Genomic DNA, 24,036 nt, shown 5'->3' on the forward strand with positions numbered 1-24,036 from the left:
GCACTGTGTCTATTTATTACATTTTCTTTCATTGATAGGGGGACTTTGCCTGATAGCCACCTTGCCTTGGTGGACAAGTCATGGAGGAGCATGGGTCTTCTTAAACACTAGTTGATGTTACCCTTAACAATCACTAGCTGTAATTTATCTTTCTGTCCCTCTCACTCTATCATAGAGCACAGCTGAGAGGTGTCCACCAGTCTCTAGAGTTTGTGAGGCAGACACAGCGAGGTGAACAATGAAGACCTCTTCCTCTGCTGTGACTGGCAGCATTTTCTCCTCAATACAGGAACCTGCATGAGAAGGAACACCAAGTGACTTGGCTTCCTGATAGAATTAGCTGACCAGAAGGCCCCCTCCATGAGTACATCAGATTTGATCCATCTCCCTATTAGATTTTGGGGTCGGGTTCCTAACATGAAGGGATTTTTAGAGTTAATATGTCTGAATTTACTCATAGGCCTGAAAAATTATTCTTCCAAAATACTTATGTTCTAAACATTTTGTCTTTGGACAAAAGGAACCTGACATACTGACAAATGAGCTACTGTACTTAAATAGATGATTTGGGAAGTCTCATTCTGGAACACAATCGTGTGTACATTTGATAACAGCAGCATTCTTGAGCAATACTGACTGATGGGATTCATAACAGAAAGCTTTTGTCAACAGCGAGATCAGACCCAAAAGAAGACAACGGTGTCACTGGCTCATCACTTAAGCAAAGACTAGACTGGATGCTTCAGAAGAGGAAAGTAACCTACAGCACATATGGACGGGTGTAAAAGTGTACACAAGCACCATGTACTTTTAAATTGGACTTGTGTCTTTTGTGATTACACAAAAGCCAGGAGGATGATTGTTGCAGAGAATCTGAAAATTTTGCAACAACCTTTGCAACAGGCCAAAAACCCAAAGCATTTATTATTTTGGAATACTGTCTGACCCAGTTTAGGACTTTTCATTTGGCATTATAAAGTACTAAATTGTGTGGGATGATGATCAAGGCCAAGTATCAAGGCAGCCTGTTGGCTGAAGGTTTGCGCAGCATGTCTCAGTTAGTATTCATAAAATGTACAACCAAATAATTTTAATTGGAGGGGTCAGCTGGACTATTGTTAAGGTTTATGTAAATACAGTACCATTAAGCAAATACTATACAAAGTATTAAAGATCATTTGTCTTCCTTACTCTGTGCTTAATGTTGTGTTTGTACTGAAATCTTTTCATGTCCATTTTCTTTTGGGAACAAAATGAGCATGAATGCAATGCTATCAGCTAAGAGCATTTATGCTACCACAGTAATTTATTATCTTTATATGTCTGGAGGAACAGTGTAAAGAAAAGTGCTATTTTAGATCATTTAAAGTGAATATCCTCTATGTTAACAGCAGCATTCCATGAATGGAAATACTATTATTAATACAATTTTTTTAGTCAGATTCTTTTATTTCTTAGCATTCAGCCCAGTGAAAATTGAGAGTAGTTATGAAATAATGAGGTGCTGCTAGTATATATTCTTCCAATCTACCATGGAAAAAGCTGCATGAGAAATAACCCCATGCCAGAAAGAAGGGCATGCTCTAAGCACAAACATCTTGTGGTAAGAATGTTGCAAGGACATCAAGAGGCAGAATCTGGTTGACATTTCATAACCACATAATTTGGATCAGCAAATCCTACAGTGCATCGTTTCCTTTGATGATAAACCCATATTTTGTACCAATGATTCTTTCTGAACTGCTTCAAAAGCTGTACAAGAGCTCTAATAAGAGCTGTACTGAGTGTTCAATTGTTTCGCTGTATTTTGGTGGGGGTTTTTTGTTTCTTTGTTTTTTGGGGGTTTTTTTTGTTTGTTTGTTTGTTTGTTTGTTTGTTTGTTTTTAAAAAGGCAAAAATAAATACAGCATCTAGCTTTTTTTAATTACAAGAAATAAGGGAGTGTCTTTCATAGTTATGAAGTATTGTTTAGGGACTAGATGAGTTCTTTATATGATATTGCTAAAAACAGCTAAGACAATGTATTCTTTACTAGGTGTCACAGCTATTTGGCATTTTGCATTTAAAGCCCATCTTTAAAAGCAACCTAGAGTTAGTTTACTTAAACAGACAAGATGTGAGCTCACATCTCAAAGGACTTGCATCCTGATGCCCTTAGAAACACTGATAAAAGAAAAATATCCTAAGACCAATTTGACACTGTGATTATTGTAGATCCTTAAAATTATTTAGACAACAAAGTTTGTGAAGATGTTCAACTCAAAGTAACATGACAGGTGTTGTTAAATAAACTGCAAATGCATTTACAAAAGTTACATTGATGACTCCTAGCAATCACTTGCTCTTTTCAGACAGCTGCATGAAACTAATTATCTCATTTTATCTTGAGCTTTCCCTCAAAAAATTGCTGAAATGTTAAAATTGTGCTACAAAAACATATATAGTAAAAATAACTCAACTGTAATCTGAGTTGAATTGTAAAAGGATGACTTATTAAGGAATAATCTTGTGCCTTTCCTAGATCAAATTAATATCCTATTAACTGTGTGGGAGGGAAAGAGTCTCACCAGAAGGCTCTTCTGTGTGGTCTACAAAGATCTTCATTGTGATTCATCAGTCTTCATAAGTTTTACAAACATTGCTGAATCTCAAAAATTTTTAGATAGTTATAATTCAGTCAATTAATAGGCAAATACTACTCTAAGCCTGTAGCACACTGAGTTTAATTTCACAGAAAACAAAATATGTTTTTTAAAATGCTATGCACACTGCTGTCCTTACAGGTAAGAACATTTGTGCAAATGCTCGGATGAGGAATCCTTAATTATCACTAACCAATAATAGGGAAGCAAAAGATTGTAAGTAATCCTTTATTACACATTTTTATTAGTAAGTATTGGTATTTGGGGCATGCACACTAACACTGAAACAATTATATCTATCACAGCATTACAACAGAAATTATCTGAAACCTTGTATTTTTGCATTTTGTGAACAGTGCTTACTGCTTCTGCAGTCTTATTTGAGATTCAAACCAAACTCCCTGGTAAGTCAAGCTGATAAAGAAATCCACCTCAAAAAATGACCAGGCGAGATTTTGGCACAAATTGCTTTAAGTTATGTTACACCAGGGGATGTCACCAGTGAAAACACAATACCAAAATTTGTGATGCAACTTTAATTATTTCTGGAAAGGGAATAGAGTGATTCATCGTCCAGCAATTACTTAGAAGCAAGACAGTAAATAATCCAGATGTAATTATTTTTTATAGTCTTATTTGTTGTTATTACTGGAGGAATATTACTGGAGGAATCTTCTTTACCTATACAGAACCATGCTTATAGCAAACACCATCATTTAAAACCAAAGCCACATTGAAATGCCAATGCATAGAGTAAAGACAGTCAATTGTCTGGGAGAGACCATGCTCAATTTGCAAGGCCTGTGACAGCCCAAGACGCTGCCATTCTTTGTTATCATTCTGCCCATTTCTTCAGGGCAAATGCCACAGTAACAGAATGGAATGTGTACTCCAGTGTTAGCTTTTCCTTTTCCAGCCAAACACCAGACTTCCCACCAAAACACATGAATGGGGGCACCAGCATTTCTGTCAACACCACTGCAACAATGGCAGCAGGTACTGGAGAAGGGATAAACAGTATGGAGCAGTTCTCACTGCAGCAGTTCTTCCCATGAACTGGCATCCCCACAAGCACGAATAGGGACTTTACCTTTCAAAAGGCAAGTACTGGAAAATGTTTGAGGTACCTTTGCATTTTCAACAATGTGTAAGATAGGGACATAGTTTCACCTCTTGCATTAGAATTACACTGGCAGAAGGTCAGACCAACAGCTGTCAGACTGACATCTAACACCTAAGTGACATCTAATGCATAACTGCATTACAATCTAATGTATAAACATGTTATCCTGAGACATTATATAGCTGATAACTCTTTTTTTGCACAGATTAAAAACTGTAGGAGTCATGAGAAGAACAAATATACATACGTGCTCAGGAGAAAAGGACAATTTTGTACTAAGACACAATTCTTTCTTAACAGATGAAGTATATTTCTAGTCTTGCCAGTAGTATAAAAATAGTTTTCCAAGATTAATACAAATTCAAATTAAACCTAAGAGGACATGCACAATGCAGTTAACAAACATGTGGCATCCTGCATCCTCTGAAATTTAAGTGAAATTGTTTATGAATACTACTCCCACTGAAGTAGGAGACCTTAAGGATGAAAATCTATTTATGCAGATAACTAGTATAAGACTGACAGGGCAATATGAGCATTTTGAACTGCTGTCATTGGACAGAAAAATAATTCAAATTCTGTGGCATGGTTAATTCTTCCATTTGACAGGTTCCCAAATTCCTCGACTTTCAATGCAGAGGACTCCTCTTCAACAGAGTAATAAATAAATTTTCTTATTTACAGTATGTAGTTCACAGAACACAAGGAAAGATAACTTTCACTACAGAGAAAAAACTTAAAAAGGAACAAGACTCTAAATGTTTCCAGCTTTTCCATCCCTACCTCTCTCCATATGTTTATTAATATAATTTTAAGTCTTTAAACAAAAATACAGTTGCATATAACAAGGGATCAAAACCCCTTCCACAGTTTAAGAATCAGGATAGCATGGACAGGCATTACCAAACAATGTTGAGTTTGAAAGAACAGATCCTGGTGCAAATCCAACTCCTGGCTGAAAAACACCGATACAGTTAATTCTCATAAATTTTATTCTTTTTTAATCCCTCTACTGAAGATGCCCTTGCCCTCCAAAATACAGTTTTATTTGGAACAACAAACAGAGAAAATCCTCATCAGTTAAAAACCTGGTATAAGTTAGAAATGTTTATTCTTCATGTTCTTAAAGCCCTTGCACATACAGAAGAAAATGAATGCCACAACTGGGTCACATCACGTAAAAATAATTTTTGAAAAGTATTTTTCATTGTAAAACATGTCAATTCTGTAAGCCACAGACTACAACTGTCTTCATTTCTCTATTAGATCTTATTTTAAGCAGAGCAAAAGGCAATGAGAATTAGAAGACGATAGGAGAAGATGAAGAAGTGTAAATCCCATACCTGACATCTTGACTTTAAACATGAAGAATACAGAACCACAGAATAATTATCCAGCCTGGAACAGACCTCAGGAAGTTGCAGTCCAATCTCCTTATCAGAGCAGAGTTAGCACTAGGTTGCAATCAGGCAAAAAGGTTTAAACCGAAATGCACTATCCCCTTAAAGCAGTTGAATTGGGTATATAGTCAATGTGCCTCCGGTAAAGTGAACAGTTTTTAACTACGTGCATATTCAAGAAGAAAAATGGAGCAGCTGGGTAGCTGAATATACATAGAGTGTACATACCTGACCTCTTCCTGAAGACAAGTACACTTAACAAGAGAACTTCAAATTAAACCATGCCTATCTTAAGGGTGAGTTTTATACAAGAGACTAGTTCTTCTAAGCACAGGCTGCATTGGTCACTGTGCAAAATTCCTGAACTCTGAACAGACATTAGTAAGAGTTTTCACTTAATACTTTGGCAGAACCACATAATCATAAGAAGCAAGAAACAAGTGCAAAAATTCATACATCATGTTCTCATTTTTAATTTAGTAATTATTGAATTGTTTCAGAGCAGGCACTGCATTGCTTCAAACACAATCAAGTATCATTGAAATAATGTCGAAAAATAACCTCTTCACCTCAGTATACACACGCTCATATACACAGACATACACAAATTAATTTAGAAAAATCTGTACATATGTATTTTTCAGGAAGCAACTCAAAGAACTGTACCACAAAAAATTATTTTCTGTACTCTGACACACTAAAAATTATAATCCATTTCTCTGAAGACAGGGTTTAAGGACACAAAATGCCATGCAGTACTATTTAGTAGAAAATGAACTGGTAAATAAATTTATCTATTTAGGGCTTAAAGAATACACAGAACTGCTTAAATAAAACAAATGTAAATTTATCAGAAATATTTACTGTCCTTGAGCTTTGCAGGCCCCAGTTATTTGTGTTAACTGAAGCTTATCCCCTTTGTAGAAAACAGCAAGGAAGTATATGACTGGAAATTCAGGATACTTTATTTTCTGTTACTGGCAGCAAAGTTGGTTCAAGAAAGGAGTATCCTTGTTGAATCTGGGTCTGAAAGTCCATCATCTTGATTAGTTGCCTCATAATCACCCGCATTATCAGCTAATTCAACATCTTCATCATTACTCTCTGCGCTGTAATCAACTTCTTCAAGGAAGCGAGGCTCATCTTCATCTAAAACATATGTAGTGGGGCTGTAACAAACAATAAGCTACATGAAGCATGTTAAAAGTATTATTTGGATTAACACATTCAGACCATGCGCCCTGTCCCTTTCCTGGCATACAGTAATCCAAAAATTACCTCAGGAAAGGGGCAGATTACCTGAAACGGGACTGGCTTTTTAGTTGTGTGTAAAACAACTGAGAGACAAACCCATGCTTGTAATGTCATTCTACTAATTAATTAGTCATATACAACTCATTATCCAAATGTGCCATGACAAATCCGCTACACTAATGGCCCGTAAGAACCTAATGTAAATACAGCAGTATCAGAAATTGCAGAAGAATCCAAGTACCTAAGGACACAGCCATTGTGGTAGGGTATAAACAAACCCCTGTGTTTTATTGAAACACACTTTACTGAAAAGCACTGCAACCAATACTTTACACATATCAGAGATGACAGAAGAAGGGATCATGGTTACACCTACAATTAAGTTCCCACATGAATCACTAAACTCCCATCAGATTCTCATACATTTGTATCCTGGTAAAACTTAAAATTTGTCAAGCACTGCACTTAGTGAACTGATGCTCTGCCCACAGAATGGTCTATGCCCTTAACTAATAGCATCAAAGAACAAGAGGATTAACACCTTTAGTGTTAACTGGGAAAAGGTTAAAATACAACTTTCTAATCCTCTCACCTCCCTAGAACAGAGAATGGATGACGGGGGAGGCAGAAAAGTGTTTTACAGACCCACTTTTGCTTGGGACATAAAAAGCTATCTGCTTGTATGCATTAAGTACTCCTAAATATTTCATAAGTATTTTTACATTCATTTTAAGCCTGAATAAGATTTTGTAATGCATTTTACCTAACAATCAAGTCACACATAATTCATACAAAACAGTGAGAATGTTTTTATTGAGAAACATCATAAAGAACTTGTAGAAATATTTGCATATTAATTTTAATTAATTTTCTCTGAAGATACACAAAACCTAATTTGGCTGTGGCTTTATAATTCAAAGGACTAATCACTGCTTCTTTCTAAAGACCTTTTAGGAGCTCAGCTGCACCACTTCAAATCCGAAATGCTATCTCTATTCAAGATAAATAAATTTCACAGTATTCCTCCTCTACCTGTAACCTCAATGACATGCCACACTGTAGCATTTTGTACTGACAGTTAATTCAAATACTAGGAGAAAAACTGTTCCCTAGCTTAGGGGGGGAAAAAAATATTTACATTCAAAACTATCTGTATCATGGTTCACTAAACAAGCCTGTGCTCTATTAGCTATGAGAAACAGAAAGCTCCACAAATCAAAATACTTTATAAGTTATTTAAGCTGTAATTAGGGCAATAACCTACTGTTGGCTAATGAGCTGGGTGCTTAAAACAAAATTGTTTCCATTTAGGAGAGACAAAGAGTGAAGAAAATAACCAGGATCTTTGCTAAGAAGTCTCTTTCATTTCACATATGTGGAACACATATGGACATACAATGAGGATACATGTTTTGCATGAAGCACCTGTATGAGAACCAGCAAAGGAATACAAATTTTTTGTTCTTTCGTTCTGTGATGCTTTCTGCCCTAGGAATTCACGACCTACCAACAATTCCTTCAAGGAAAGAAGCTGGGGAAAGAAAAAGTTTAAATGTTTCATTTATTTAAAGAAACAAATGAAAGGGACTTCACCAGGTGCATCACATTCTGACAAGTTCACAGATTTTTTTCAATTTGTGCCTCTCATCACTTAACACAAGTACCGATTAATTAATTTTCGTATGCAAGGAATCCACACAGAATAGACTGTGTAATTCACAGGAAATGGAGCCATTAAATCTGAATGTTGACCCAATATTATGTCATACTTCTGAACATTGACAGAAAACTACAATGAGCTATGTCCAGGAGAAATATTAAACCAGTGACAATAGGATGTTTAAGGCATTAGAGTGATCACTTATAAAAATTCATCTTAGTGAGGTATGCAGAACAGTAAAGATCTGAAAAATTCTATCCACTTTTTTTAGTTAATGTCATTATTTGAATACTAAACTTACATAGGTCATCCTGTTAAAGAGAAAGCAACCAACAAAGCCTACGTTATGAAAAAAAACCACAGAACTGGACACACAAGGAAACCACATAGTTCAAAGTGTCTTGTCATTTCATATAATATGTCCTGTGTTATATCATCTTGAAAAACACACAAGTATACTTATTCAATATACTTTTTTTAATAGTTGTATCCATTTATTTTACCTACTCATGTATGTGTAAACATGTAGGCATGCCCCTACCTTCTGAAAATTCAGGCACTGTGAGCAGTCATAAAAAGCCAATCTGTTTGCTCTAACACATTTTAGACATTTGCTCTGGCACGTGTACATCCAGAACTGAGGGATACATTTCACATTTAGTAAAGCAAAAATCAACATTATATGTTATTTTCTCTATTCAAGAGAAGTACAATTAGAATAGATCAAAGATTAGAACAGATGTTACTTAGAAAACTACATAAACCTTTAAAATAAAAACTGTCTCTGAAATCTACTGCATAATAGTCTTTGATTTCTACTACCATCCAGAGCAACACACCACGACTTCTCAATTGTGTATTACGGAAATACTATAATATTTACCAAGGTTATTTTTTCCACTTTCCTTTCTAAGTTTTCATTCCTCATAAAACTGTATCCAAACTGTGTCACATACTACTGGTAGATTTGCTTTCCCATGAGATGTTCTCTTTCGATGTAGCAAATGTTAGCCTTGAACATTTAACTTTTCAGTAATCTCTGTTCTAAAGTTTAGCATGAATCTGAGAAGTGTAATTATTATTCCACTGTTTTACTGAAGTTGGATCACAAGAAATATAGAAATCAAATACCTGAAAAAATATCTTACTGTTTAATCAAATTCTTTATTTGCCTCCCTGCTGCTCCCCACCCTCAGCGTATCTTGTAGCGATATGTTTTTAGCTGCTGTCATGCTGATTCTATGGGTTTTAATTTCCTAACTTTTCCCTTGGGCTCCTTCTAATTAACTTTGCTCAATAATCCTTCTTCCTCTACTCCTACACCTCCTGCTTTTTTCTTTTAAAAGGAAACTATTATTTTGCTCAGGTTAGCAGAGGTTGTTTATCCCACACCTACAGCACTGTAATGCAAAGGATGCCACGATCTGTGTATTTTCTTTGAAGTCATGGCTGTTGAAAGAGAATACTATATGAAATTCTGAAGTTCTGCATATCTCACCTAAACAACATTTTATGGGTAAAAAGATGAATTCCTAAATGCCTGATTAATACACCTGATATAATACTATGGTCTTCAAGTTTATGAAGAACCTTAAGAATATCTCTTTCATTTAAAAGAGTATTTTCTTTATCACCTGCCATTAAATACACTGTATTTAGGAATTAATACAATATTTTTTTAAAATGTATTTTAATTATTAATAAAAGCATACTTTAATTATTAAGGTCAGGCAGGCACAAGCAGCAGTGATAGCAGCAACAGCAGTGGCAGCCACAGCAAGTTCTGGGGGCTGAACAAGCTGGGCAGGGCCTCCACAGTCAGAGAAACATGAGTAAGAGCTGAGAGACCCATCAGCTCTCAGGAGTGAGGCTGACATGGTGTGAGTGTTGCCAGCAGATTTAAACAACCCCAGAGAGTGCGAGTGACCAGGACATGGTGCAGCAGTTCTCCAGGAAGGGCACACAGAAAAAGCCACTTAATTCTGCTTAGGGAGGAAGAGGAAGCAGTCTTCGGTAACAAAAATGGCATCTACACATCACAGATGTCAGACTAAAACCAAGAGAGAGCACAGCCACATTGGGTATATGTCTAGACCCAAACAGACTTGCTGAAGACTGAAAGAACCATCTGGACCCTCAGCTGCAGAAGCTCCATAATCTGAAAGTCCCCCCGGGCCCCAAAGGCAGGGATAGATGTCATGGGTGGAAGCGTGCCCAGACAGATAACCTGCCTTTTGTCCAGGTTGCCATGTTGTGTGAGAAGCTCATCAGGCAGCATATGATCTGGGAATCCAAGCAGGAAACTGAGGTATGGGATTACGCACCGACACAAGCAGAGAGGCAGCGGCTGCTTTAAGACCTTGGAAACAGAAGGTACATTAGCATCCAGCCCTGAGATAGGCTTGGTTGATTTGTAAGGCAAGGGAGACTGGATTCTCGTCTCTGCTTGGAGCAAAAGTGTCTCCCCCTTGCTACCAAAGTGTCCCTACCTAATAAATACAACAGTATGAGCCTCGGAGGAGAAAACTCCACAATAAGTAGTCGAGAACAAGAAAAGGAGAATGCTACAAAACTGGTACAATCAACCATTCATATGAGAATGAGTGCCACCAAAAGTGTATGAAACATGGTAATTACTGGAGAATTCTCAGTGAGACACATGGAAGCAGCCATTTACCCTCCAACCTCTCTAGAAAGATTTGCTGCCTATCAGGGCCACATTCATCATGTCACAAAGAGGTTACCAGAACTGGTAAAACCAGAGGATAATCAACCACTCCTACTCTTTCATGTAAGGTTGAATAAGGCTGCAACTATGAGACTGTAAAATATCAAAAGGAATTTCATGTCTCTTGGAAAGATATTGAAGGGATCAGGACCGCAGTGTTCTCTTCACACCTGGGGACTAAGAGTAAATCATGCCTTACCCATCTGATGGCCTTCTAGGATGGGATGACTACAACAGTCAACATGGGAAGATCAGGGTACATCACCAACCTAGACTTCTGTAAGGTCTCCAATGTCCCACGTGACATGCTTATCTCCAAATCAGAGAGACATGGATTTGATGAGTGGACTGTTTGATAGGGAAGGAATTGCCTGCATGGATGCAGCCAGAGAGTTTCGGTCAAGGGTTCCATGTCCACATGGGGGGCTGGTGACAAGTGTGGCTCCTCAGGGCTCTGTCATGGGACCAATGCCTTTTAAGACCTTCCTCGGTGACACTGGCAGCGAAGTCAAGAGCTCCTGCATCAAGTTTGCAGAAGGCACAAAGGTGAGTAGTGCTTGACACAACAGAAGGACAGGATGCCATCCAAACGGACAAGCTTAAGAACTGGGCCCAAGAGAACCTCATCAACTCCAACAAGTTCAAGTGCAAGGTTCTGTAGCTGGATCAGGGCAATCCCAGACATAAACACAGACTGGGAAAAGAAGTCATTGAGAGCAGCCCTGCAAAGCCCTGTGGATGAAAAGCTGGACATGAGACACTGGTGTGAGCTTGCAGCCCAGAAAGCCAACCATGTCCTGAGCTGCATCCAAAGCCGCATGGTCAGCAAAGTGAGGGAGGGGATTCTGCCCCTCTGCTCTACTCTGGTGAGATCCCAACTGGAGTGCTGTATCTAGCTCTGAGGTCCCCAGCACAGGAGAGATATGGATCTGTTGGAGTGACTTTTGAGGCCACTAAGCTGCTCAGAGGGCTGGAGCATCTCTCCTACAAAGACAGGCTAAGAGAGCTAGAGTTCTTCAGCCTTAGGAACAGAGGGCTCCAGTGATACCTCACTGTGGTTTTCCACTACCTAAAAAGGACTTAGAGGAGAGAGGAAGGATGACTTTTTACACAATCAGAAAGGGATATGACAAGAAGTAATGTTATTAAACTAAAAGAGAAGAGATTTAGATTAGACACTAGGAAGAAATTATTTACTGTGAGGGTGGTGAGGCACTGGAACAGATGACCAAAGAACTTGTGGATGCCCCATCCCTGGAAGTGTTCAAGGCCAGCTTAGATGGGGCTGCAAGAAACCTAATCCAGTGGGTTGCATCCTTGTCCATGCCGGGGGGGGTTGGAACTAAGGGATCTTTAATGTCCCTTCCTATCTAAGCCATGCTATGACTCTACTATTTTTTAAAATGATAGTACCTTACTATGTGTTTTTTGTTTACATTAATGCTCAAAACATATTACAATTTAATAAACCCATACACAAACATAGTATATTTTTTTTCAAAATAATATTTTATTGTCTCATAAAAGACATATTTGGGATTTTTTTTATTATCCACAAGATTCATTTACAGAAAAATTAAGCCACAAGGTAGATGTAACCATTACCAGTTTGAACCCCATGGACATCAGCAGTTTTTTGACACTCCAGGGGATGTGTATACATTTTACAACTTCAGAACAAAAAATTAAGAAATATTCCCTGTCAAAGTATGGAGAGTTGCAGCTACCTGGGGAGTTGGGAAAGGAAGGAGAGAGAATTCTGAAGTATTAATGATTTCTTTTAAAACTGCTTTGTCATGGGAGGAAAAAAAAAATCTTAGATGAGAAAGACAGTTACAAAGTATCACACAGGAATTGTTTCTCCATACTTTCCCTTCTAATTTCCCTTTAGTGTTTATATTCTCTTCTGGAGATTAGCAATCCTGCTGCAGGAGGCAACATACACATATAAGGGCTGTCCAGTTCAGCTGCTCTTAACCTATGTAGTTTTTGTAAGCAATAAGGAAATTTTCTCAAAGGAATTTCCAAGGCTCAGTGGGATGTATCCAACACTTTTCCAAGCCATAGGAAGCTGGACATCCAAATCCTCTTTAAGAATTTTTTTTAGGTATCTTTACATTTAGAGTTACAAAATTTTACTCCACAGCTTAATCACAAGTAACATCAACATGTTCTATGTGTTGTCACCCTGAAATATGTTTTATAAAATTCAAAACTGAATCAAAACAGCTGGGATTCATCAATTATTTACTGTGGGCCATAGTAGTATTTGGATCTAACCATCAAGAGTAGAAGAAAATTTAAATAAAGGTATGAAGAATATATAAGCAGTTCATCACACTTACTGTTTTTTTCTTTATCAGGGTTTTTTTCCTCGATTATTAGTTTCCTCATTTTGCCCTAGAGAAGACAAACAGTATTCTGAATACTACAGTCTACACAGAATTAAAAGCAATCACTTTCACTGAGGCCAGAGCAGGGGCCTGGTGCATGGGCACTGCTACCAGGCCCACAAGTGGAATTCTGAATCTGATTTTTAACAGCTTTTTCTTCCAACATTCAGAATGGGACAGACTGGACAAAAGCTGCAGTATAAGATGCCTTCTTTTTAACAAAGCTCCTAAGGTACTCCTAAGATACTGGAAGGAGGGCCAAGCAAAGCTTCAATGCTGCAGGAGAGTAAGCACCTTTCGTCCCAGGTGAAGAAGATTAGGAATATATAAATGTCTGGGCAAAGAGTTATTAAGAGGGGGAAAATAAAATAGGGCAAAACCAGCTTCTATCTCACAGCCTGGACAGAAATACCTCGTAAGACTTTGTAAACATTCCCACTGCACACAGCCCTCACTCCTTGCCTAACCAGTCTGATGATTTTTCTCAAGTGTAGGACTAAGTGCAGGAAATTGATTTTTCATCAAGTTTTTCCCTTCCCACAGCTCCTTTTGTCTCTCTGCTTTTTCTACCATTTTCTAGACATGCTGGGTCCCAAAGCTCAGACTGCTTCTCTGCTATAATTAAATCAAATTAACAAACACAACTACACCATGTTCTAGAACATACCAATGAGCCCCAAAAGATTCATTGAAATGAACTAGAATTTCCAAGAAGTGGACAAGTTTTTGAGCAGCGGATAAGTCTAGTAAGTTGTAAAAGTTATGAATGCGGTCATATGTTTTTGTTTCATTGCATATAGACCCTGTCTAACCTGTCAGCACAACAACTACAATTCTCAATACATGACCAGTATTACATTTAGTCTAATCTTTTCCATTTGGAACTGGGATGAAAACATTGTCAAATGGGTTGGAAATAATTAAAGAAAAACTAAGTGTTTTATTCATCACATAAAAGGTTAAAGTTCACTGCCAGAGGGAAATAAATCTACTTATTGCTTTATTTTTCTTGTTTCAGACAGGGTTCAAAATGAATTCATGCAAATTCAGCCTATGTGTAATGAAATACTAGCAATATATTCTAAAATAGTAATATGTACTTGGTCACTATAATTACAACTGGAAAACCAAAAAGAATTTGAGAAACCCTCAAAATCATTTGCAAAAACTAAAATCAGTGCTTCTGTGTTTAAACTTGCCTGCTTAGTCTTGAAAGCATTAAAACTGTGCTTTGGTAAAAAGTAATACCAGTAAAATCCAAAAATCAAGGAAATAACCACAATTTTAGTAATTGTTTAACTATAACCCTACAGGAATTCTACAGCTGTGTAAAAATATTCTGTTTAATACTTCTTATTGATGAACTTTTTACCTGCTTTTCCTGTAGGTAGCTTCTCATTTGTCTCTAATAGCAAGTAAAATGCAGTAAATCATAAAGAAAGTATAAGCAGTTCTTTTGTTGCAATAGAAAAGTGAGAATTGAAGTTCGGGCATATAAAACAAACTTCGTGACTGTATTCTGACCCATGACTGTCTCTATGGGAATAGAGGAATAGAAAAAAGCTTTATAAACTTCTCTTGACAGAGGTTCTTTGTATATTTCTACCACTCAAGTGAATAATAAATGCACACCTTGGCTGAAAAGATTTTTTAAAATATGGCCTAAGGTATGCAGCAGAACTCTGCTTCTGAGCCTCTGGCAACAAAAGAATGAGACCACCTCTTAACTTCACCTATTGAAGTTATTGATCCAGTATTGATCCCTTTGGCACAGAATAAAAGAAGATAATGTGCAAACTTGAATAATATATGGCACTTTTATTCCTAATATTGGAGGTTCTGTGAACTAAATTGTGGTTTCTTAGTTATCATAGAATCATAGAATGGCTTAAGTTGGAATGGACCTTAACAATCATCTAATTCCAACTCCCCTGCTGTGGGCAGGGACATCAGATTGCTCAGAAACCCAGGTACCAATACACAACACATTTCAATTTTAATGTCATATTTTAAATTAAGTAGTTTGACACATTCAGTAGTTTCACACATTCAGTTTTTCCGTCACAGATTCTCACATAGTTATACAGTATTGCTAGGTGAACACTGAGAGAAATGTACCTATTTTCTCACTTCATGCTGCATATTTTTCTGTTTTACGTTTTAGTGTTCTTAGAATTACATTTAATGACTTTAAGAAATAAAGCCATCAGGACTTAAAAATGAAACAGATTTTAACAGATTCCTCCAATAAACTTCAACATTTCTTATGTCAATGTTCCATATAGATTAAAAATATTAACTCTTCCATGCACAGGATCTGATTTTTTTCCCACTCTCCTAATTTCTTTACTGCAGAAGCACTTGATTAGCACCTTTCACCATCTGTAGCTGTGTAACACCCAAAGGTCATGTTAAGGAAAACCATTTTTTAAAAAAAAATTCTAGGTATAAATTCACTTTTAATACACTGAATGAAGTTATTTAATCATCTCTTTCCAATTTAAAATTTCATCTTCCAGTACAATTATTTTTGTGATTTTCATGATCTAGTTTTTGGATGGAACTGAACCTGCTGGGTTTTTTTTAAGTTCCAGAGTGCTGGTTACTTTCTTCACCGATCAAGATTATAAATATTTCCACATAGAGTCTCAGTAATAGCAAGCTCATTATGAGCCTAATGTTACATTTTACCTGTGCTCATATGTAGCCAGCAACAACATTACGTTTATGCAGGACTAAGTCTTTTCTCAGCGCTATCTGAAAATCCAGGCTAGAACAGTCCCTGTGCCACTCATTTCCCAGCAATGAAATGTAACCCAAGTCAGAGGCAGTTTTCCCCTGTCCCCAGCATGGTTGTATTTCACATGCAATTAGTTTTCATACATAATAATTTTTTAGAGATAGCTGGATCAATGAAGTATTTTAGCTGGTTAGGAAGTTCAAACTATGCGCATCTATTAATACACCAGGATTTGCTGTATTTCATAACAAGCTATGTGTTTCATTTGCTCCTCTTCTCATCTAGCATTACTGAAGTTTGCTATCAAAGAGAAAGCAAACATGCCATCTCACCCTTTTTTATCCCATTCTGATACTAAAGTGGTTTTGATGTGTCTTTAGCTTCCTAGCAGATACTAAGGGGGGTGACTTGTGTATGATATGACTTTCCTCAATTCAATAGATGCTCTCATACGGAAAATCTACCCTAAGTAATATTAACAAACAGAAATCCAGCACAGAACTTTTTCCAAAGAACAGCCACTATCTGTGAACTAGGATACTAACTTAAACCCAAGAAACAATAGAAAATTGAGATCCCATGCCTGAGGGAGCCAGTAATATAAAGTTACATGGGAGTCTGGGGCTGTTTTTCAATGCCACTCTCATGGATTAATCGCTCACAACCACATCTTGATTCAAAATGAAGTATTAAACTGAAGTTTAATATTTCAAAGAGTCATATTTATGCTGGAGCTTTAGTTACAATAAAATTGACAGTGATATAACACGAATGGGAAAAATATTATAGTCCTATTAACATATAATTGTAGCTGCAAATGAAAAAAAAAAGTATGATAAATAGGTGTAACATGTAGGCACAATTTCCAAGTTAAACATGCTGCATATGAGGAACTCCAAAAACACATGAGCTGGCTGAAAGGCTATCATTTAGAGGACATCCACAAGAGCTGTCAAGTGAAACTGCTGTTAAGTAGCATTTGTGGAAGAATTACTATGTTAAAAATTGTTAAAGCATATTTTGTGGTCTAAGAACAGTATTCTCCAATTCAGTACTCCTGCAAAACCACGCGCCACTTCCCCTCCCTGCCAGCTGGAGGGACAAAAGGCAGGGATCACAAAAGATTGAGATCAGAACAATTTACTGGAAGCAGCAAGGGGATAAGAAAGTGAAGAGTAACAGCAACAATATTAATAACAAAAGATATAAGAAAAGAAATGATGCACAGAATACCAGACTGCTCTGTCTGCCATGTTTTCTCCACTGTGAGGAACCCCTTATTCCCTAAAGAGAGTCCCTTCCCCGTGTGCCTGACAATGATGTGAGGTGGTATAGAAAAACATCCCTCCTAGCTACTGCAAAAATTAAATTTGTCCTGGGTGGAACCAGGATGGCATATATGACAGAAATGCCAAGGGAACAGGACCTTGGCTGCTTAAGTTCTGAGAGAGACAAATGTAACTAACCTGTGATTTTTAGAACCCTGTATTCTAATTACCTATACTAGCACTTAAAAGAGCCCAAATCACCAGCATTCAGGGATACCTTTAGAGAAAAAACTTGCAGACTTTTCCCCCTTTTCACAAAATGGCTGAGCTTAGAAGAAACCTCAGGAGGTCATTTTGTCCAACATCTTGCTCTAGTGGGCCACCTACAGCAGTTTGCTGAGGATCACATCAAGACGGCTCTCAAATATCCCCTGGGATAAGACTATATCCTCCACAGGATATATATATATTTAAAAATAAAAATTTGTCATGGCTCAGTGTCCCCACCAAGACTCTTCTGAACCAGATGCTGCTTGCTTTCCCCGCCCCCTTCCCCTTTCTCCTTCCCCTCTCTGGGAATGGGGTTAAGAACTGGAGGAGCAAAGGTAAAGATTACAAGATGAGATAACAATTTACTGGAAGCAGCAATGAGAGAAGAAAGGAAGCAACAACAACATTAAAAACAAAAGGTAAAACACAATGGAATAATTTACATAGAAAGGGTAATACCAGACTCTTCACCTGCTACAGTTTTTCTCCCGCCAGCCTGACCAGAAATGAGGGAGTCTCTTACTCCAGAGCCCCTGACAAGTGATGAGATGGCATTAAATAACAGCAGGGTCAGGCCCTTTCTGTTTATGGTAAAAAATTAACCCTGCTCTGCCCAAACCTAGGGCACCTTTCTATGTATATAATGGTTAATGCAATTTCCTCTACAGTTTGTGCTCTTAGACTGTCAGCAGGTACCACTGGAAAGAGCCTGGCTCTACCTTCTTTACAGCTTCCCTTCGGATGTTTGTACACATTGATAATGTAGGCCCTTTGAGCCTCCTCTCCTTGCTCTGCCAGCATTACCTCCTGTGAGAGGAACATCAGTCCCATCTTAGAGGAGTCCTCACTGAAGTGTCTCCAGTAGGTCCGTGACACTCATTTACTGAACAACACAGCTCTCCAGGTGCGCAGCCCTTGCCAGTGCTGAGGAGAGGAAGAATCCCATGTTGACTACTCATGAACACACTCTCTTCAAATAGCTGCAAATACTTTCCAGGATTAGTTGTTTGATCACCTTATCAGGGATCACAGTGAGACTGACCAGCCTGTAATTCCCTGGAGCCTCCTCCTAGATCTTCCTGAAGACAGGCAGGACATCTGATTTCCTTTGAAAGCACCCGTCCCAATCACTATGATCCTTCAAAAATTATTAAGTGGCTTCACAGTGACATCAGTGAGCTCCCTTAGTACTCGTGGGTGCATCTTACCAGGACCTCTGGACCTAGGTAAGACTAGCTTGCTTAAGTACTCTCCAACCTGTTCCTCTCCCACCACGGGAAGGCCTTCCTTATCCCAATCATTCCCCAGTGTCTGGGTCCTTAGCATGCCAAGAGCTGATCTTTCTAGTAAACACTAAGATGAAGAAGGCAGTCAGTAGTTCAGCCTTTTACATGTCCTGTGTCACCAGGGCCCCTGTCCCATTCACCTGTGGGTCCATATTTCCCCTAAAATTTCTTTTACTACTTACACACTTAGAGAAGTTCTTTGGTTACCCCAAACCCACTTTCTGACACTATCTTTTCCAGGAATCACGAACTTAGCTTTAACCAAGCATGAAACTTGCTCTGACAGTAAAATTTTAGTCATTACAAACATCTGACATTCAGCTAGTGAGCAAATGATACTGGGGGGATCCAACCATCACTGGAGCCAGCATATCACCACTACTATTCATACACTTTTAACCACTTTCCTAAGACATCCTCCTATTGTTACTCTTATTGGTTTTATCACCTCTTAGCTTATGCTTTGCTTTTCATTATTATCTGTAAATGGAAAGGATGAACAACCTCCCGTTTCTCTCAATACTCAACATTCCAGGAACACTGATGGGTCTGAAGGAGGGAAATAATCATTATTTCCCTGTCATAGAGTGTCACAGATGCCCTTCCATAGCTCTGGTAGGTTTCCATGTTCTACAAACAAATTTCTTATTAATTTTACATCAAATGGAAGTCTTAGTGTCAAGTACTTCCTTGATTCAGCTGTCCAAAAGCAGCAACAAATTTCATTTTTTCCCCAAATTTCCACTCCGTTGCCTTAGGTAAACTGGAGCTACAACACTAGCAGAAATATTATACCATGTAAATCTTACTCCTTTCCACTGTTTTTTTTCCCCAAGACTGGAACTTCGCTTGATTAGTCTGTCAACCACATTTTCAGAAACCTCTGATACTAAAGTGGTTTTGATGTGTTTGCACATTCAAAAACACTTATTTGCTGTGCATCCTTATTTACCACGTACATGTGGATACTTCAGTGATGAATTACATGAATGGAAAAATGCAACATATGCATACATTTGCAAGCCTATCTAGAGCTTTAAGAACCAGCAACTTAGTAGCCTGGCTACAGAGCATCCAAATTTCTTTTGTGACCCAAACTATTTAATATATTTTAAATTCTTCCAAGTCTTATTATAAATCTCTACCAGAGGAGAAATAAGAAAAAGAAAGTTAGGAAGAAATACTTACAGTTCTTACTGCTTTAACTCACATACATAAAGTCTGTTTAAACACATTTTTAATACCATAGCAAATAAAAAAAAAACCAAACCAAACTACACCAAAAAAAAAAAAAACCCACAAAAAAGAAAAAAACCCCAAACCCACTTTGAAAGAGATAATTGAGACCAAAGACCTACTATTGAATTTTATGGCCTGCAATAACTACCAAATGACATTAAAATTGCTAGTGTTTATCCCAGCAGCAAATGTGAAATACAGTCTAATTCTGTCTGTATTGTTTTCTTTCAGACATTGAAGCAACTGAATTAACACAATAGGTCTCCAACATATTCAGATTATTGTTACAGTAACATCACAACAAATCAGCATTGTTTTTGACAAGTGGAAGAACATTTTTCAAAGAATCTTTACACCACTTGAGAAACAGCAATTTTTTTCCCAAAAGAAAAAGAGAATATAATAAAAGTGTACTACCTTGTCACTTTACAGCTTGACTCAATCAGTTCATTTTCAATATCCAACAGACTAGCAGGCAGGCTGTATTCCAAATGCGAGGACATTCTTTTCAAACGTAGCAAACCAACACAGAACTTTGCTCCCATCTCCTCCAGTTCTCTTGTACCTATCTGCAATCCCTAATTTGAAAATAAGATTTAAAAATACAAAATAGGTACAGGCAGATGGACACACATATACTGCAGAACAGCTCTTTAGGTTAATAATTTCTTACTTTATTTAATATATTCTCTTGCTTTTAAAGACAGAAGAAATCAGATTCATAGATTAAACACTTATAGTATCAGAGAAGACTCAGGAATACCTACATGATTCCTTCAAGGCTGAAGAGACACATTCACATTTTTGGAGCTTCCTAGTCTACACCTCTAGCATCCCAAAATTAAGAAATCTTTTCCCAGTAGTATTGGAAAAGAGACAGAGATAATGTCTAGGTTCATATGTTTAAATTATTTTAAAATAAGAATTTAAAATACAAGATTCCTCAGTATGAATTTCATCAAACAGAATTTTAAAAAGGAGATAATTAATATCATAGCTGTGATCGAATTCATTGCTATGTTTTGACACATAGGTAAGACTACCTAAGGCAGCAGTTGCTCCATGAGACAGATGTCTCTTCCCCGCCTATAAGTTAGAGGCTACATGTGTTAATTCTGAAAGCATTTATTCACATGTTTAGTAATTAAAACTAACAAACAAATTCTTTTCTAACTTGAATTACATAGCCAGGCATTTTCCTCTGCAAAGACTATTTAGGAGGTAAAACTTACGTAATGCTCTCCAAGTTTACGTATCTAATAAACCCTCCCTTCAGGTAATTCTACATTTTTAATTTAGCCAGAAGTGCAGTATATAGGGACATAATCTCTGACCTCAACTACTTTATAAAAAGAGTGTAATCTAGACTGAGCCTCAACAGTTATGTAATTGGCTAGTACTAACTGTATATACACTAGCAAATTCAGTGGCACAACTCCACTCAATTTCCCCCTTTGCAACTTATGTACCTCTAGAGAATCTAAAAGGACTTTAGATTGGATCACATTGACCCCTTAACATACAGATTAATTAAAAAGAAGCTTTGACAATACAAACAGGGAAACAGAAGAGCCAGGAATTGGTGGTAAGCTAAGTCATCAAGTACGAAAGAAGCAAAAAAGAATGAAGCAGGATTTTTTTTTACCAAAAGCCAGGGAAAAAACACACAAGCTTTGTATGTGTTGCCACACTGACATTGCATTTTAAAATGCAAGGTTTAAAAGAAAGTATGTTGCTCCAGAAATGGTACAGCCTATACATTCTCCATGTGCTGTTTTGAACATACTTTAAAGAAGAAAAGTTTGATTTTCTTCCGAATTCTTTTTTTGCCTTGGTAGTACTGATAAACAAGGTGCTTTTTAGTAACAAGAAAGATAAATCTATATCCATGATTCTGAACAGTGCCATCCTCCGGCCAAATGGTACTGAAACCTGTTAGCAGTGAACAAGAGTTGAATAGTTGAGTATTATTCTTAATAGTAATACTACTTACCTCTTTTATAATGCTTTTGTGCTGTAGGTTTCAAAGCACTTATTAATAAAGGAAGAATTATCCTCACTGTACTGATGGAGAAATGGAGGCAGAGAGGGTTGAAGCGATTTGCACAGTGTCTCACAGCATGTCACTGACCCCGCTGGGAACAGAAATCAGTTCTCCTCACTCAGTGCAGTACCTTATCCACAGAGACCAATTTTTTGGCTTTGTTTTGTATTTGTTTGCACATCATTAACTTTCGAAGACCCCAGTCATAGCTGGGGCTCCACTACGCTAATCACAGGAAGACACAGTCCCTGCCCCAAAGAGATTAAAATAACATTAAGGTCAAGAGGCAACAAAGTATGTATAAGGGGAAGGAGAAGGGTAACAGTAATCTCACTGTTACACAGGTTACTAATGTGCACAACTTGATGGTTCAGAAACTTTTCCAGTTATCGTCTGCATTTGTTGCTGAAGAATTTATCGTTAGTTGGCAGGTTCCTTATAGACAAGGTATGTCTAACAGAGTGTCTCGAAGTTGAAAAAGGACAAGAGTACAGCATGAAGAAAAGTGCAAAGACAATTGTTATAAAGATAAATAGCGTGCGCATGTTCTGTGGCTGCTATTTTTAGCACAGCAGAAAGAGGATGTAACTAAAGAGAAACCTAAATGGAGCAGATTGGAGGTGGATAACTGGGAAACACCTGAAGGATAAATTTTGAACTTAGTACACTGAAGGGTCTACACAATTGTGGTAAAAGCCTCATGCCAAATCTTGATTTGCCTCTTTCATTTCTTTTTATCATAAGGGAGAATGTAGTATCACACAAATGCCAAATACCAAATTTCTTAATTGATTCTTCTATCAGCCAAACCTCTTCATTTCCATGAAACAAGAATCAAAGTCTGGTTCAGGAGTTACCATCACCATCATCAGATGCCCTTAATAAAGCATCTGAGGTCAAGTTCATTTTCACTGAAGCCTTGATTACACTCCTTTTCTTTATCTTCTAATGATCTTCAACTGTTGTTCTAGTTCCTTTAACTGAGGCTGTTACTCACATGCTACAGACATTGCTTTTAAGCTCAAGCCATCTCAACATAGCTTCTTTTTTTTAAACTAAATTTCATTTCTTTTTTCTCTACATCTTATACAACTATCTTTCTTCTAGACAGTAAAATTTTAGATGGAAGGTTGAAATCTTCCTTACTAAGCGTATCATGAAGGTACCTTCATATCACTAGAGTATCTCAGTGATTAAATTTGCCACTTGAAAGCAAAAATAAAAAATAAAGTCACAGCAGACTATGATCTCAAGCGGAGAAGAATATTCCTATAATACATACTTAATAAAAAGAAAACAGCCATATAAAGATTCGTAGAAATCAATTGGTCAGTAAAATATCATGTAGATCTTCTGATTTCTTATTCTGCAGAGGTTACAAAGACATAATCATTTCTGAGAACTTGAATTCTAAAGACTGAAAAATCATAGTTATTGAGAAATTTGTTAATAAAATCTTTATTTCCTGAGGTCTTCTCTTTACGTGCGTCGTAAGATTGCCAGATAACAAAATCTTCTGCATTAACTTCAAAGTCAAGCAATACTTCCAAATGTATTAATCTTCAATCAGCAAAAACATTGATTTCTATTTTCAGGTGGCATGAATCATTGAAGACATTTTTCTTTTGTCTGGCATATTAATTATGCTCCATAGTAGATCCTGGAGAATTCTTTCACCTGAAAGTTTGTTTTTCCATATCCTGAATCACAGTTGACTGACCTATATTTGCAGCACTTACTGTCAACAGACTACAAAGCTGATCCATATGATCAGCTCAAAAAAATTTGCTTCCAGAGGCAACTCTGTCACCAGAGATCCTAAATAGAGGTAAGATTAGCTAACTTCAGCTCAACAGCTTCCTGTCTGGAAATAGTCTAGATTCATCATTGTCCAAATAAAATAAATTGGAATGAAAAGAAAAAGTATGTTCAGCTTGGCAAAGACTCAGTATTTCTTCCACAAAGAACAAAATTGTTAAGTAATCCTCT

The 24,036-nt window shown here is 37.2% G+C and overlaps 1 protein-coding gene across 8 annotated transcripts in view; it reads right to left on the reverse strand.

The window, feature by feature from the left end:
• Positions 1-2,911: 2,911 nt before the first annotated feature.
• The window catches only part of AGTPBP1 (ATP/GTP binding carboxypeptidase 1), a 65,696-nt gene continuing 44,571 nt past the window's right edge, over positions 2,912-24,036 (reverse strand). For 5 of the 8 annotated variants that reach the window (XM_084224891.1, XM_084224890.1, XM_084224895.1 and 2 more), the window contains 2 exons: positions 20,421-20,581; positions 2,912-6,334 (listed from right to left, as the gene is read on the reverse strand). In XM_084224891.1, coding sequence (XP_084081017.1) covers positions 6,160-6,334; positions 20,421-20,581 — 336 coding nt within the window. In that variant the 3' untranslated portion in view covers positions 2,912-6,159. Of the gene's footprint in view, positions 6,335-13,152; positions 13,208-18,282; positions 18,403-20,420; positions 20,582-22,080; positions 22,139-24,036 lie in introns of those variants that run through there. The other 3 variants (XM_084224894.1, XM_084224893.1, XM_084224896.1) reach the window with 3 other exon arrangements.

The sequence above is a fragment of the Fringilla coelebs genome (assembly GCF_963513975.1).
Source record: "Fringilla coelebs genome assembly, chromosome: Z".
In the NCBI taxonomy this organism is placed as follows: domain Eukaryota; kingdom Metazoa; phylum Chordata; class Aves; order Passeriformes; family Fringillidae; genus Fringilla; species Fringilla coelebs.